General features: G+C 36.9%; 1 protein-coding gene across 1 annotated transcript in view; it reads right to left on the bottom strand.

Annotated features, from left to right (window-relative positions):
- Positions 1–1017: 1017 nt before the first annotated feature.
- IFT57 (intraflagellar transport 57) overlaps positions 1018–13016 on the bottom strand; it is a 54053-nt gene continuing 42054 nt past the window's right edge. Inside the window, exons 7-11 of the mRNA XM_025913405.2 lie at positions 7381–7452; positions 6357–6488; positions 4938–5000; positions 3199–3265; positions 1018–2202 (exon numbers count right to left, since the gene is read on the bottom strand). Of these exons, the coding sequence (XP_025769190.2) occupies positions 2024–2202; positions 3199–3265; positions 4938–5000; positions 6357–6488; positions 7381–7452 (513 nt within the window). The 3' untranslated portion in view covers positions 1018–2023. The remainder of the gene's footprint in view (positions 2203–3198; positions 3266–4937; positions 5001–6356; positions 6489–7380; positions 7453–13016) is intronic.

The following is a 13016-nucleotide window of genomic DNA, read 5'->3' as shown; positions in this document are numbered from 1 at the left end:
TTCTAGGCCCTCTTAGACACAGAAATCGTAAATGCATGCATATATGTACACATGTGTTTCTATATATTTATATATTTGTTAATCTGTATGTATTAAAAAACCATGAGTCCATACTTATGCTTCCAACTCCAATCTAATACCACAGGGTAAAAAACCCCCATCATTTACAGTTACTATCTCAAAACTGTGTCAAAACTCATAGGCTTAAAGTCATTAAATTTGCCATGTTGTGGAATAGGAACTATGAGACATTCTGGCACTGGGTAATGCCTGTCATCCACCCATTCCTTTACTAACCTGTGCTCTGTGTGCTAGGTACTTGAGTAGAATTATGGAAATGAAAAAGACATCCTCCCTCTCCTCAAGCAGCTCGGACTATTAGGGTAGAAGACAATAGATAATCCCAATGCAATACAATCAATTCTGTATCAGAGGTATTCAGTGTTCTATGAGAACACAGAGGAGGAGTAACCAGCTCAAATGGAGTAAACTGGATTATTTCAGAGAAGAAATAAAAATAGGTTGCTCACACTACTTATTGGAAGAGTTCTTAGATTACTGCATGTTTACACAAAGTGAAGAGTGTACTTTGCTTCTGAGCAAAAGTATATTTTATGGAGAGCTCTGATTTATTCAGAAGGATTCTCTGCAATTGATTGAATTCATCAAAAAACTGTGCAGCCATGACAGTACCTATGTGAGTAAGTTCCAAGGGACTCAGTGTTAGCTTGTGGGACCAAAGTTTGGGTTTCCCTCTTTCTTCTAGGCCCCACTCAAGAACCATAAAATAAGGGAAGGAAAATTTTGGAGTTTTTCAAACTGCCTATTATCCCAAACTAAATGAACTGACTTCTTTGTCATTGTATTGATTATCACCCTCTTGGGTCATAGAAAAGTTTATACATACTCCTTTTCTTTTAACTAAACTTAAACTCAAGAGAATGAAGAAAAATATTTGCGTGTGTGTGTGTTACCTATAAAGTAAAGACTAAGACAAAAAATTGGGGAGACAAAATATTACGATAAAAATTGAAAAGGGGATTTTATTATTTTTCTTGTCCTATACAAATATAGTACTCTTATCAAAATTCACCAGATTTTCTTTTCTTCTTTTTAAAACATAAATGCAGGCTATCTTCTGGTTTGTGCTCTCCTCACCAGTTTCCCCCAGATGTTAAGTCTGGTCATGCTAGTATTGCTTATTTTAGCAATTTAGCAGTCCCAGAGTAGAATTTTGCTCAGTAAGATGTGTAAGGAAAAATCACTGACACTGGGAGGCTGATCTTCACGTGTCTTGCTGTCTCCCATTCTGCTATAAATGATTCTTTAGTACAGCCGATACCACAGAAAAAACTAGAACTGAGACACGTATATACTTTTTTTGTCACTACAGAGTCAAACATGCCTGAAATGTTTATTAGGTGACCTTAGATCAGAGAAGATACAAAATCATTTTAGTCATGACATACTCATGATAGATAATAAGCTTCAAATGTTAATAAGTACACTGAAGTTTTTTCATATGCTTTTTAAAAGAAATGTGATTTTAGGTAACCATAAAGCTGAGGCAAGGGTAGTCTGGGTTCTTAAAAAAGAATCCCCAGCCATCATTAGCTGCCACTGGGCACAGAGGCAACTGTGGTCACTGCAGAGGTGGACCAAACTGAAGGTGCCAGGCTCGTGTCAAAGGTCCATGTGGTGTCAGCAGCAGCCGCACTACAGAAGGCATGGGTCATGGACATTGGCTGACATAAGGAACAGTAAGAAAAACATGCCACCAGGTGGGGGCTTTAACATACGTATTGATTAGTGAAAGTTTCTTTCAAAGTGAGAATTTTTAATCACCTTATTATATTCAATTTAAAGGCTTTAACCATCCATTATCACGATACAATAGGTATGTGTATATATGTAAAAAAACACCCACTGAACGTGCTTTAATTGTGTTTTGAAAATCTATGCAACGTGAAATATACTTTGATATAAAAAAACAACTAATCAGAAGCATGAAAAACTGTATATTTTAATAAGAGCCTACTGCAGATTCTGGAATGACTGTCGCATGCATGTCCCTGGTCATGTTAGATTTCTCTTTCAGTTTTGATTGGAGTAATGTGTGTTCTACAACACCGATTCTGATGTCCATCTGAACAGTTTCTTGCTTCAGCTTTGTTAAACTCTGTTTAATCTTCACCAAGGGAGCTGCAGAATGAAAATAACATGCAATAAAAATGTATATTTGGAGTATCAGTGTATTACAGAATTGTATGACATTTTCCTCACTTTGTCTGAAGACAAAAATGGGGTTAAAAACACAGCCAACAACGTACTGGCATTCACACAGTTCTGCGGTGGTATTTTAAACACCTGAGATTTTTAGGATGGGAAATGATGCAGCATTTGATGTGCTACGGCTGAATTTCCTTTCTTTTCTAGGGGAGGAGTTGTTAAAAGGGTATTTGAGGATGTCTTTTAATATTTTTTATGGGCTAGAATATTTGTCTGAAGGAAAACAGATACAACTGGAGAAAAAAGAAAGAATTACCTGTGAGACACAGATAATGGGCTCATTCAAACATAGCAAAATCTTCATACATCCCCTTTTAAAGGATCCCTCAGTATATACAATTAGAGCTCTAGAAAATCTTTCTAGAGCACAGAAGGGCCTTAGGCAATCACCCCGGGCCATGTCAAAGTCACTAGCTCATGATGGAGCATGATTAGTAGAGGATTATTAATTCTTCTCTATTTGACCCCTGCCCAGTCAGGTCTACTAGGGGGAGAGGAAGAAAAACAAAGGTCGTCCCTTCCCTGCCTCCATGCCGTGTGGGCACGCACTTAGTGCTCTTTTGTACATAAAATGGAATAATGAAGCTCATTTGATGAAAACAGAAAATATTATTTTCTAAAAACTGGAATAACAAAGTATATACTAAATATTTCCCACTCTATCTCTGAATCAGTGCAGTTTGAATCAAAAAATCTTAAATGAGAGTAAAAAAAAAAAATGACTCTTTTCAGCTGATTTATAAGGAAAAACTGATTATCAGATGCCATCTCTGTACCGTGTACTTACCTCTCCTCAAATTCACTTTAAAAAGCAGATTCCCTATTTTCTAATACCATTTTGTTAAACAGATTTCTTGAAGACATATTCTCGTCTTGCTCATTTTCCCCTTAGGATGAGTGTGCACTCACCACCGTCAGTCATGCTGCTGCCTTTTTCTTCCATTTCCTGCTTTACCTTTTCTAGTTCTTCTGTAACCTTTAATTGAAAAAAAAAAAGTCTTCATGAGCTCTGAATTTTAGTAAAATCTCCAAAATTACTGAATGATGTATTAAGAACATTTGGATATAATACATCTATCTGTAAAGGGATATAAAGATCTTAGGACTCTTCTGGACATAATTAGAATAATAAGATAAAGTATGCAGACACACTAGGCTTTTTATCTTCTGAGAGTGCTCCTAACATTAACTTCACCAAATGACTGTCTCAGATTGTCATGTGACAATGCAAATGGTTCGGTTGTCATTAATGGCATGTAAAGCTTGCCGTTATCCCCTTGCATCTACCATGCCAGTCTTTAATAATCAGTTACTAATTAAAATAGTATACACATCCAGAGAAGATTTTGGATTTCCGAGGTTTACTAGGTATCTTAATATTATAGTCTTATAAGAAAAGATGCCACTTTTTCCTGTACAGGACACTAAAAATAATGTTTATAACATATGGCTGCATATAAAAATATGCTAACTGCTCTATCCAAACCAAGAACTCCAAGAGGCACATCGTGCTGTCATATTGGCTCTTATCTGTACTCTATGTCATACTCAAAATTATACTACTATAACTTCTATTAGCAAACTTTTAATCTAGTACGTTATCTTTAAAAAATCAAAAAATTTTTAAATGACTAGAACTAAGCCATACTTATTGTAACTTAGTAGGCTTTATTTTTATCATACTGGTGAGTAAAAACTTCCTTGGGAATCAAGTGCTCATTCAAGTAAAGCAAATTAATTTTTTTTAGGCACCTGCAATGTTACAACTGGGGATAACTACCTCCTGCAAAAGAACTAAATGGTTCCCTGGACTCCCTTCAAGTGTTAATTTACCTAACATTAAGTGAGCACTTTACTTCTACATAACGTTTTATTTGCCTGGAGGCACCACAGGATTAGAGTCTAAATATTTCTAAAGTTATATTTTTAGTATTTTAAAATAACTATTTATGCCTCAAATAATCCCTATAAAAGGAGCTTAATTCTATTATATAGAAAAAGCCCATGACAATTACACTGAACTGTAACCAAAGATAATCTTGTACACTGGTTACTGATCTTGTAGGATTTTTTTTCCTCTCAGCTCTTCATTAAAAAAATTGGAATATATATTAGATCTTACTCTCTTGCAAGATAATGAAAATAAATACAATAATATATGCAAATGTTTCACAAGTTCCCAGAAGGAAAAGGTTACAAGCCACTTCTAGTTTGTGGATAGAGAAATACTCAGGGTCACACACATCAGGAGCAATCACTAAAAACAAATCTTATATCTTACAGACTAACATTAAAACTTGTTATAAGCCATTTAAGCCAGTGCTTTACCTACGCTTCTATATATTAATTATAAATGTTATGTTTTTAAAAAGATTAAGGAGGGTTATAAATGTGCTAATACTATCAGCACGTTCTATGTTAAAGTGAATAAAACAACTTCAGGCATTTTATGGAAACAAGTAGTACATAAATACATCACTGGATTCACTGATAAGAAAACTAGGGATTTTCTCCTAAAGAAAAGGACTTAAAGCCACAGGAAGCAGTTACTGAAATAAGGCACGGTTGTAGCAGTATTAAACTACCAATGGCTCTGAACAGCCAGGGCTCGGCTGACGGTGGGAAAAGGGCAAGGGCACAGTGTGTACCTCAGACAGGAGCCTGGTCCTCTCCGTTACTCCACCATTACCCTGCTGGTATCGCTCCCTTGCCTAAGGGAGAAAACATTTTGTTTAATGACAAATTCAAGACAGAAGCAGATTACTTAAATATGACCTCTTTGTGTTTGCAATTTCTGCATATCATTTTATGACACCCCCCCATTTGTGAATACATTTGTGAAAGTGACATTTAACTGTAGCTATTTTATAGCGCTAATAGGCACCATGTACTTAAACTAAAGTACTATAAAATGATGAATGACCTTAACCTTCACATACTGATGGTGTAACTCACATGGGCATGGTGCACAATAAAAATTGTCCTCGGCTATTCCCAAACAGTTTAGGAGAGTAGCTCTTGGTCGATCTAATTTGCATGCTATGCAGAGAAAACCAGTTCTAAAAAATCAATCATAATAGAGCATCAGGATGAGCTATTAATAAGGATTAACAAATGGTATGACAGTATGGAATATGTTCTTGGGAACTAATCTAACAATTATTTAATATCAATGCTTGACAGATACACAGTGGTTTTAACCAGAGACTTTTACAGCATTTTGGAAGTAAAAACATCCATGGGTAGTTGTGTATACCAGGGAATCATTTGTTAAATAAATAACGTAATAAAAAAGTGAAGATTATTTTCTGGTTGGTCTTTGAGAACTTCTGAAAGTACAGAAGTTATCTCAAGTTTATTTCCATTTTTTTCCTTCTTCTACCCCTTTTTGCTGAAAGAAAAAAAAAAGGTCTTCAACTGACATTTGCAGGTGTTCTTACTAGTCTCCCTTCAACAGCAGAAAAGAGGGGCATCACTCCCAAGGAAAGCCTTGAGATCCCAACTGGGGTACAAAGGACTGCTGCTTTCAAAGGATGAAGGTTTTATTTTATTTTTTTGGTGGCAATTCTAAAACCTTGAAAGGATTAAAAAATTTGCTCATTAAATTAATTAAACTGCTTGTCTTTGAACGTGTCTTGCTTTCATATTCCTTATTATGTGGCTGTAAGCCATTAAGGCAAGGATGTCTTTTCCCTCTGACACATGTAAATGCATACTATTCTTTTTCCTCCTACTCATACGGTAAATTAACGGCAGACTTAGAAACAAAACCAGGTGTCCTGACACTCTGTTCCTGTTCTAAGTAATGTTCCCCAACAATACATGCCTTCATTAAATCAAATGAAGAAACGCATTTAAAGACTTCTAGGAGATAATTTCTATTTCATGTAACATGATGATGACAAGTTCTATTGCCTCACGTGGCTTCCTAAAGTAGGCAGAGAATCCATGTGTTGCTATTTGTGAAAAGCATTTCACGATTCTCAAATGAAAAGTGCTGTATCAAGTTTGGGAATTGGGGTCACCAACTGAAATAAATCCCTGGGGATCTATCATTCCTAAGTTACCTCACTCAGTTGGGCTTGAGCTGCACGATATTCTTGAACCAAGTGCTCAAGCTGATTGTTGATGTACTTTTCTCGGCTGCCGATCTTTTCCAGAGTCCTGCTAATTTCATTATGAAGTTTATCCAAAAATCCCTAGGAATTCCATAGGATTTTAGTAGATAAAAAAATTCACAAATATATTTTTCAAAAACAGTATGAGACGGGCTAAATCTCCTTCAATCCATCCCACAAATTCTCAACCACTTGTGAAAAAGATAGCTTGTAATTTTCAATAGCAAAAGAAGTCTGTAATGAGAAATATTTTAGTCACACATGGCAGAATGTTAAAATAAAAAGGCACCTGGTAGTGTTAGTCAATTCATTAGTCCTTATGCATATCTATATTGTACGTGAGTGGAATCTGCTTTATAGTTCACAAAGTAGGTAATGGAATAGCATGACTTTCTTGTAGCACAGTTCAAAGATGACTAGAATGTTCCAGTTGGAGGAAGGTCCTTAAATTTATAGTTCTAGCTTGGGACCCATAACTTCTCATTCCAACTTTGCTTCTTTGTGACATCCTCCAAAAAGTCCTTATTTCTGGCCAGAGCAGCCGCAAGCCTATGGAAGTTGGAAGTTCTAAGCATTGCTGGGCTGGCATTCTGTTATCCTTTGGGATCCAGAGAGGAAAGAATGATGAAATGTTGAAATGATGAAATATATATATGTGTGTGTGTGTGTGTATACATATAGTGTGTATATATATATGTGTGTGTGTATATATATGTATATAGTGTGCATATATATATATATATATAGTAAATATATCTCTAATGTGTAATATAGTATATATTATATTTCTTTTGAATAAAGTTACCTTTCTTTCTTTAGTTAGTTTAAGTGTTAGGGCTGTTGAAATGTAATATGGTACAATATGTAAGATCCTCTAAGGCAAGGATTGTCTTTTTTTCCTTTCACGTTTTCCTTTAGTAAGTGTTCAACAGATGAGTAAAGTACATTGATTCACCTGAAGTAATTCACATACCTTGGTCTCCTTTAGAGCAGATTCAATTCCACTTTTATGTTGGTGCATTTGGTCAACATGAATTCTCCAATCCTATGGGCACAAAAGCATATAAAAACAAGTAAAATATATATTTCCTTCTTTCCTCTACTTTTTTTGTCATCATATCCTTTATTTTAATTACTTTGGTTGTTGCCCTATTTCAGGTAGCAGTGTCCTATATATAGCTTGCAATCTGATTATAAAGGAATATGTGTAGAGCACTTTAGGATAAAAGGCTCTAAATAAATGTAAATTATTTTGTGTGTTCACAGAGTGATGTCTGACAATTTGAATATAAATTATTCCTGCACTGCTGGTGGTTAATATTTATGACTACCCATCAAAATGAAAAAAAAAAATCTAATTACTAGAAAAGAAATACTTGTTTAAATAGTAACAACTGCCAGAAGCAACTCTGGAATCAAGTATCATATATCAAGGATTAGTTTGTCCCCTGAAAATTAAGCGGGGGCCCTCTTCAGGAAGACTTTTCTTTCTTAAAAAAGGAAATCTATAATGATTATTAGAGTTCATATATTTTGAGATAGATCGGAGTACTACTAGGCTGACCCAAATTAGTGTGTTAAAATCTATGCCAGTATTTTAATTACAAGATATCTTCAAAATTTTTTTGTTTACATTACTAAAGGTAATAATTTTAAGACTGGAGAAACACCCATGATGAGAAAAAATACTATGGTATAAGCTGAAGTGATGGAACCAGGAGATTCCTCAATTACACATATCTGTTTGCATACCCTGATACTCCACTTTGCTATCTACACTATTTTGTGAAGAGAAAATTTTATTGTGAATTGTCCTGTTCTACTGATTCCTTAACTTTGAAACATGGGCTAGTGACTATAGGGTAAAACAACCTTTGGATACTTCACACATACCTATTATAAAATTACAAACTATTAGAAAACCTCAAAGAGCATCTAGTGTCACCTTCATCATTTCACAGATAAGCACTAACAGGCCCAGTGACAGAAGGGGGCACACCCAAGGCCCCACAGGTAGTGGTGCACCTGGATCAGAAGCCAAATGCATTAATTCCCACACAACACATTTTGGCAGCTCAGAGTTAATCAAAGGAGCAACTGGCTACTTGACACCAGTGAGGGTGCTACAGTGGAGAACAAATCAGCACTTTCTTTTGTCCTTAAGCATTTTTCTATCTCATGAGCAAAAAATATCTCAGACTATGAGAGCCGGAAAGGACCTTAAAGATCATCTACTCATCCATTTAACAGTCATCTGGTGCAGCGTTTTCATTTTACAGTTGAGGGGACTGTTCATCACCCGTGACTATGACTAGACAGATTTGGCAAGGAAACAGGCCTCTCCAACTCAGCCAGTCAACAGTGGAACAGGGAGGAGACGACACTGCCTGGCCTGCTGCACTGGACCAAAGATGGTTCAGCCTCAAAATGGAAACCTGTTTAAGCCCAAGCAAGCATCCTTATGAAAGAAAATGAACCTAAGAAGTTAAAATTATATTAGTAATTTTTCTTAAAAAGTACTCATCCTGCCTGATTCCAAAAAAAAAAATCCGTAAGCTTAATAAATGCCAAGCTTAAGTATTCCTACAGTCCTGGTAGACACGTATGTATATGTATAAACACATTATCTACCTACATATACTTACATATATAATATTATTTATAATTGATGTGTTTCATATAGTTTGTGTTCTGCTTTTTCTACTCAGCATTCTTTTTTTACCCAGCAAATGTCCTGTTCTGACAAAGTATTTCGAGAGAAACAAACATGCCTGGTCATGTATGGAGAACTACGATGATTTACACTGATGTTAACTCCATGGAGGAGCTGGCATTTCAGTGGAACCTTGAAGCATGGGTAGCATTTCAAAAGGCTGGAAAGGGGTGGGAGAGAAAGGGTATTTTAAGTTGAGGGAGTAACAAGAAAAAACAGGAAAATAAATAGGGAATAAGCAGCCCACACTGGCTAGAGTATAAAACACAAAGTTCTTGGGGTGGGGTGGTGTGGGGTGGGGAGGATGAATCATGAGGAAGCAAAGCTGGAGAGCAGGTTAAGTTAGATCGAGGGCTTTAACTGAGGAGTGTGGGTTTTATCATGTGGATAATGAAGAGTTATATTAAAGATTTTTGGTCTCAGTTTTAAAGACAGGTTTGTGTTTTGAGAAAAAAAATAACAGAGGGAAGGACTGATTAGACAGGCAAGAGACTGAAGGCAAGAAGGCAACCAGTTAAGAGGCCATGTAATGGTCCACGTGACAGGTTAGCAAGGTTTGCGGTAAAGCAGTGCCTGTAAGAATGAAAGGGGAGGGATGAATTCAAGGGACGTGGTAGAGACAGAACTAGCAGGAACTGAGGACTCAGGGCAAGTGTGTGGTGGCTAAAGTGGGGGTGGGGTAGTAGCCAGAAGGTGTCTTAAAGGCTTCCAGCCTTAGGAACTAAGAGAATGGTAATATCACAGTGTGATAAGAACAGAGTAGATTTCGGGGAGTCAAAATGGACTTTTTAATATGATAAGTCACTGGGGGCATTTGTGTATTCTTACTGCCTCTTAAAGTGGGAAGCTAGTAATGATTTATCATTATCTGCCACACAATGTGAATGTTTGTTTTATTAAAATCTAGATGGACACATTTCCTGATGTTCAGTCATAAAAAAAGCCTTACAAATGTTCTAACCTTTTAACCCAGCAACTTCACCTCTAGAAATTATTCTCAAAGAAATAACTGGGGATGCACACAAAGATGGATATGTAAGTTCTTTGTAAAACAGCTCCCTAAATTTTTAACTTTCTACATATTTGCCAGCAGAAGACAATTTAAACTAATTTTGTAATTTTTGTAAAGGAAAAATCATGCCATATGATATCATTTTTATAAAGCTCAACATGAAGCAAAGTTCAGTGATACACTGTGTGCAGATGTACACTTACGTGAAAACACTTAAAAAAGGAAGAGGAAGAAGAAGAGGAAGAGGAAGCAGCAGCTAATGACAATACACAAGACACAAGCTTGAGGACAGTGGTTACCCATGGGAGGGAAAGGGCAGCAGCAGAGGAACACAGGTGCTTCAAGGGCGTTGTAACGGTCTAGTGCTCAAACTGAGTAGTGGGTTCATGAATGTTTGATATATTATTGGGCTTCGTAATTATATATTACTGTATACCGAAATGTTAAGTTCATGTTTTCAAAAAAATTTACTCAGCAAAAATGCATGCTAGCTACATATAGTAAAGTGGAAAAACATTCCCCACAGAATACACTGTTAGGTGTCCAATTTAGTAAAAATTAATATTTGTGTATATTTGTATGTGTGTGTGTTAGGCCAGGAATATGAACATTGATGTTTATGATTTTTTCTTTATCCTTCCAAAGTTTTCCAAATTTCCTACAAGACAATTTTTAATCATCAGGGAAAAATAAAGTCAAAAACCTCCTGGATATCCAAGAAGGTCTTGAAAGGGGTTTAAGATAGCAGAAAATATAAGTGATTATACTTGTAACATTTTAAAATCACAAATATAAAAAGACAAATATGTAGCTTTAAAAAAAACTACAACTGTGATGGTTAGAAAGTTTACAAAGGCTTGTGGTAAGAATGAAGACCTGATGGGTTTTAAATGGTATGTAAGGACTTGATCCTCAAAATAAAACAGTAAAAGAAACCGTTCAAAATGATAGCAATTCTTACACTGGTAGTGCATCCATTAGGTCACAGTGCACTGGTATATGCCTTTCCTTATTTGAGACTCACACAGGTTTGGAGTGCTGAGTAGATTTCTCATCCCTTCTTTTTCACTTCTCTGCTTCCCTGTAAGAGCGTTCTGTGATTTGCTGGCTGGTTGTATACCACCCTGCTCCACTGATGCTGACCTTAGCCGTGTGATTCTCATTGGCCAGTGCAACAGTGGTGGACATGGCCTATGCCAGGACTGTGCAGATGCTGGAAGAGGCATCCATCAGCTCTCTTACCCTTTCTTTCAGCCATGATAATAGACACACCCCACAGAGGGGTTATGCTTTCCAGCCTGGGTCTGGGAATAAGAAACACGGAACACAGCAGGAGTAGACCCACAGCGGAGTCACACGTGAGCAGACGTGCATCTTGAGTGAGCGTAAATGTATTATTATTACCGTAAACCACTGTCATTTGGTTTGATACACTGTCATTTGATACAGAAAAACTGACTATATATACATTTGTATAGGAGGAAAACCAAGAATCAGGTAAGTTAAATAACCTTTCCAAAGTTTCATGTCTGGAAAATGGAAAGCACTCCCAAACCAGTGAATTTCCACATACCATGTGATGAGGGAAACAAAGGCAAGAAAAACGTAGTTTAAATTAAATCTCCTACAGCTTGCATCCCAGATAGATACCAGAGACATGCGGCGTGTAACATTCCTCAAGGAGTTTATGGCTGCCTTAATGCCTTAGTGTTTACATTTCATTAAAAACTAAAAGCAACCTTATCTTACCATAGCTGCATCTCCAGGGTCCAGTAAAGCCCTGCTTTCAGCATATAGAGATTCCTCAGAAAAGTATGTTGTTATCTCTATCCCCCTCCCTCCACAAACTTAAAAGTATGTATTCAGTCACTCTTCACAATCCCGGTGCAGTTTTCTGCCCATGGGTCCAGTTCCCGTGCTATAAAATCACCTTTTTGCAACAAAAACATCTCAAGAATTCTTAGCCATGTGCTCACGAACCCCACTTCAAATTTCATCACGATATACTGCTTTTCTTTGTGATAAAATGAACTACAGAAGAGTACCTAAGGCAAACCAGTAGCTCTTTTTGTTATATATCAAGTGGGACCACCTGGGCTGCTGGAGTTTACTGGTCACCGGTTCCGAAGCGCTCTAAGTGTGTTATTAAGCTCGTTTCTCCTTTCTATTGAAGTTGAGCTTTTCACTAATCCAGCACATTTACCCTCTCTGAGGAAATGAGAAAACTAATAATGCTGCAACATATAATTTCTTTAGACTTTCTATTTTTTAAAATCCCTTCACATAAAATCTCGTATACTTCTGTCACTTGTGAGGGAGACACAAAGGTACTGTGGTAACCATAACCCCCTCCCCACTACAAATTCTTTAGTGACAAATTATGCATCTCCCTTTTTCAAAGCCTGGAGAATTACGATGACATCCTTGCAGATGGCGAGTCACAGGATACCATAAAATCAAAATGTAGGAGATCTGGTTGCAGCCACAAAGGTGACTGGCAAGACTATATAGATCTCTGGGTTTTACTTCAACAGCACCTGAATGATTTCCTTTGCATATACCCAGACTCTTTGTTTCTTTGTCTGGGTCTCCAACTCAATGCGTAAAGCTCCTCTCTGAAATGGCTGCTGAGATAGAGACTGAACCACCAGCTAGGGATGGCAAATGCAACTTTTATCTGTGTATACATTTCACTAATTTACAACTTGTGAAATGTCAAACTCCGTTTCTTCCCCAAGTTTGAACTTCTTTATGTGTGGAGAGGCAGAGTGCCAAAGGACTCTTTGACACAAAAAAGCTGAGGCAGGCACCTTTGATGTCTTTTCCTGGGCTCAGAAGTCCTTGCTCCAGCACAGCTGAGGCTCAAGGTCCCGGCTCTAGTGGC

This window comes from Puma concolor, chromosome C2, assembly GCF_028749965.1.
Source record: "Puma concolor isolate L17-30 chromosome C2, mPumCon1.1.hap2, whole genome shotgun sequence".
In the NCBI taxonomy this organism is placed as follows: domain Eukaryota; kingdom Metazoa; phylum Chordata; class Mammalia; order Carnivora; family Felidae; genus Puma; species Puma concolor.
Note: the sequence above shows the minus strand (reverse complement) of the source record. Positions and strands in the feature narration are given on the sequence as shown.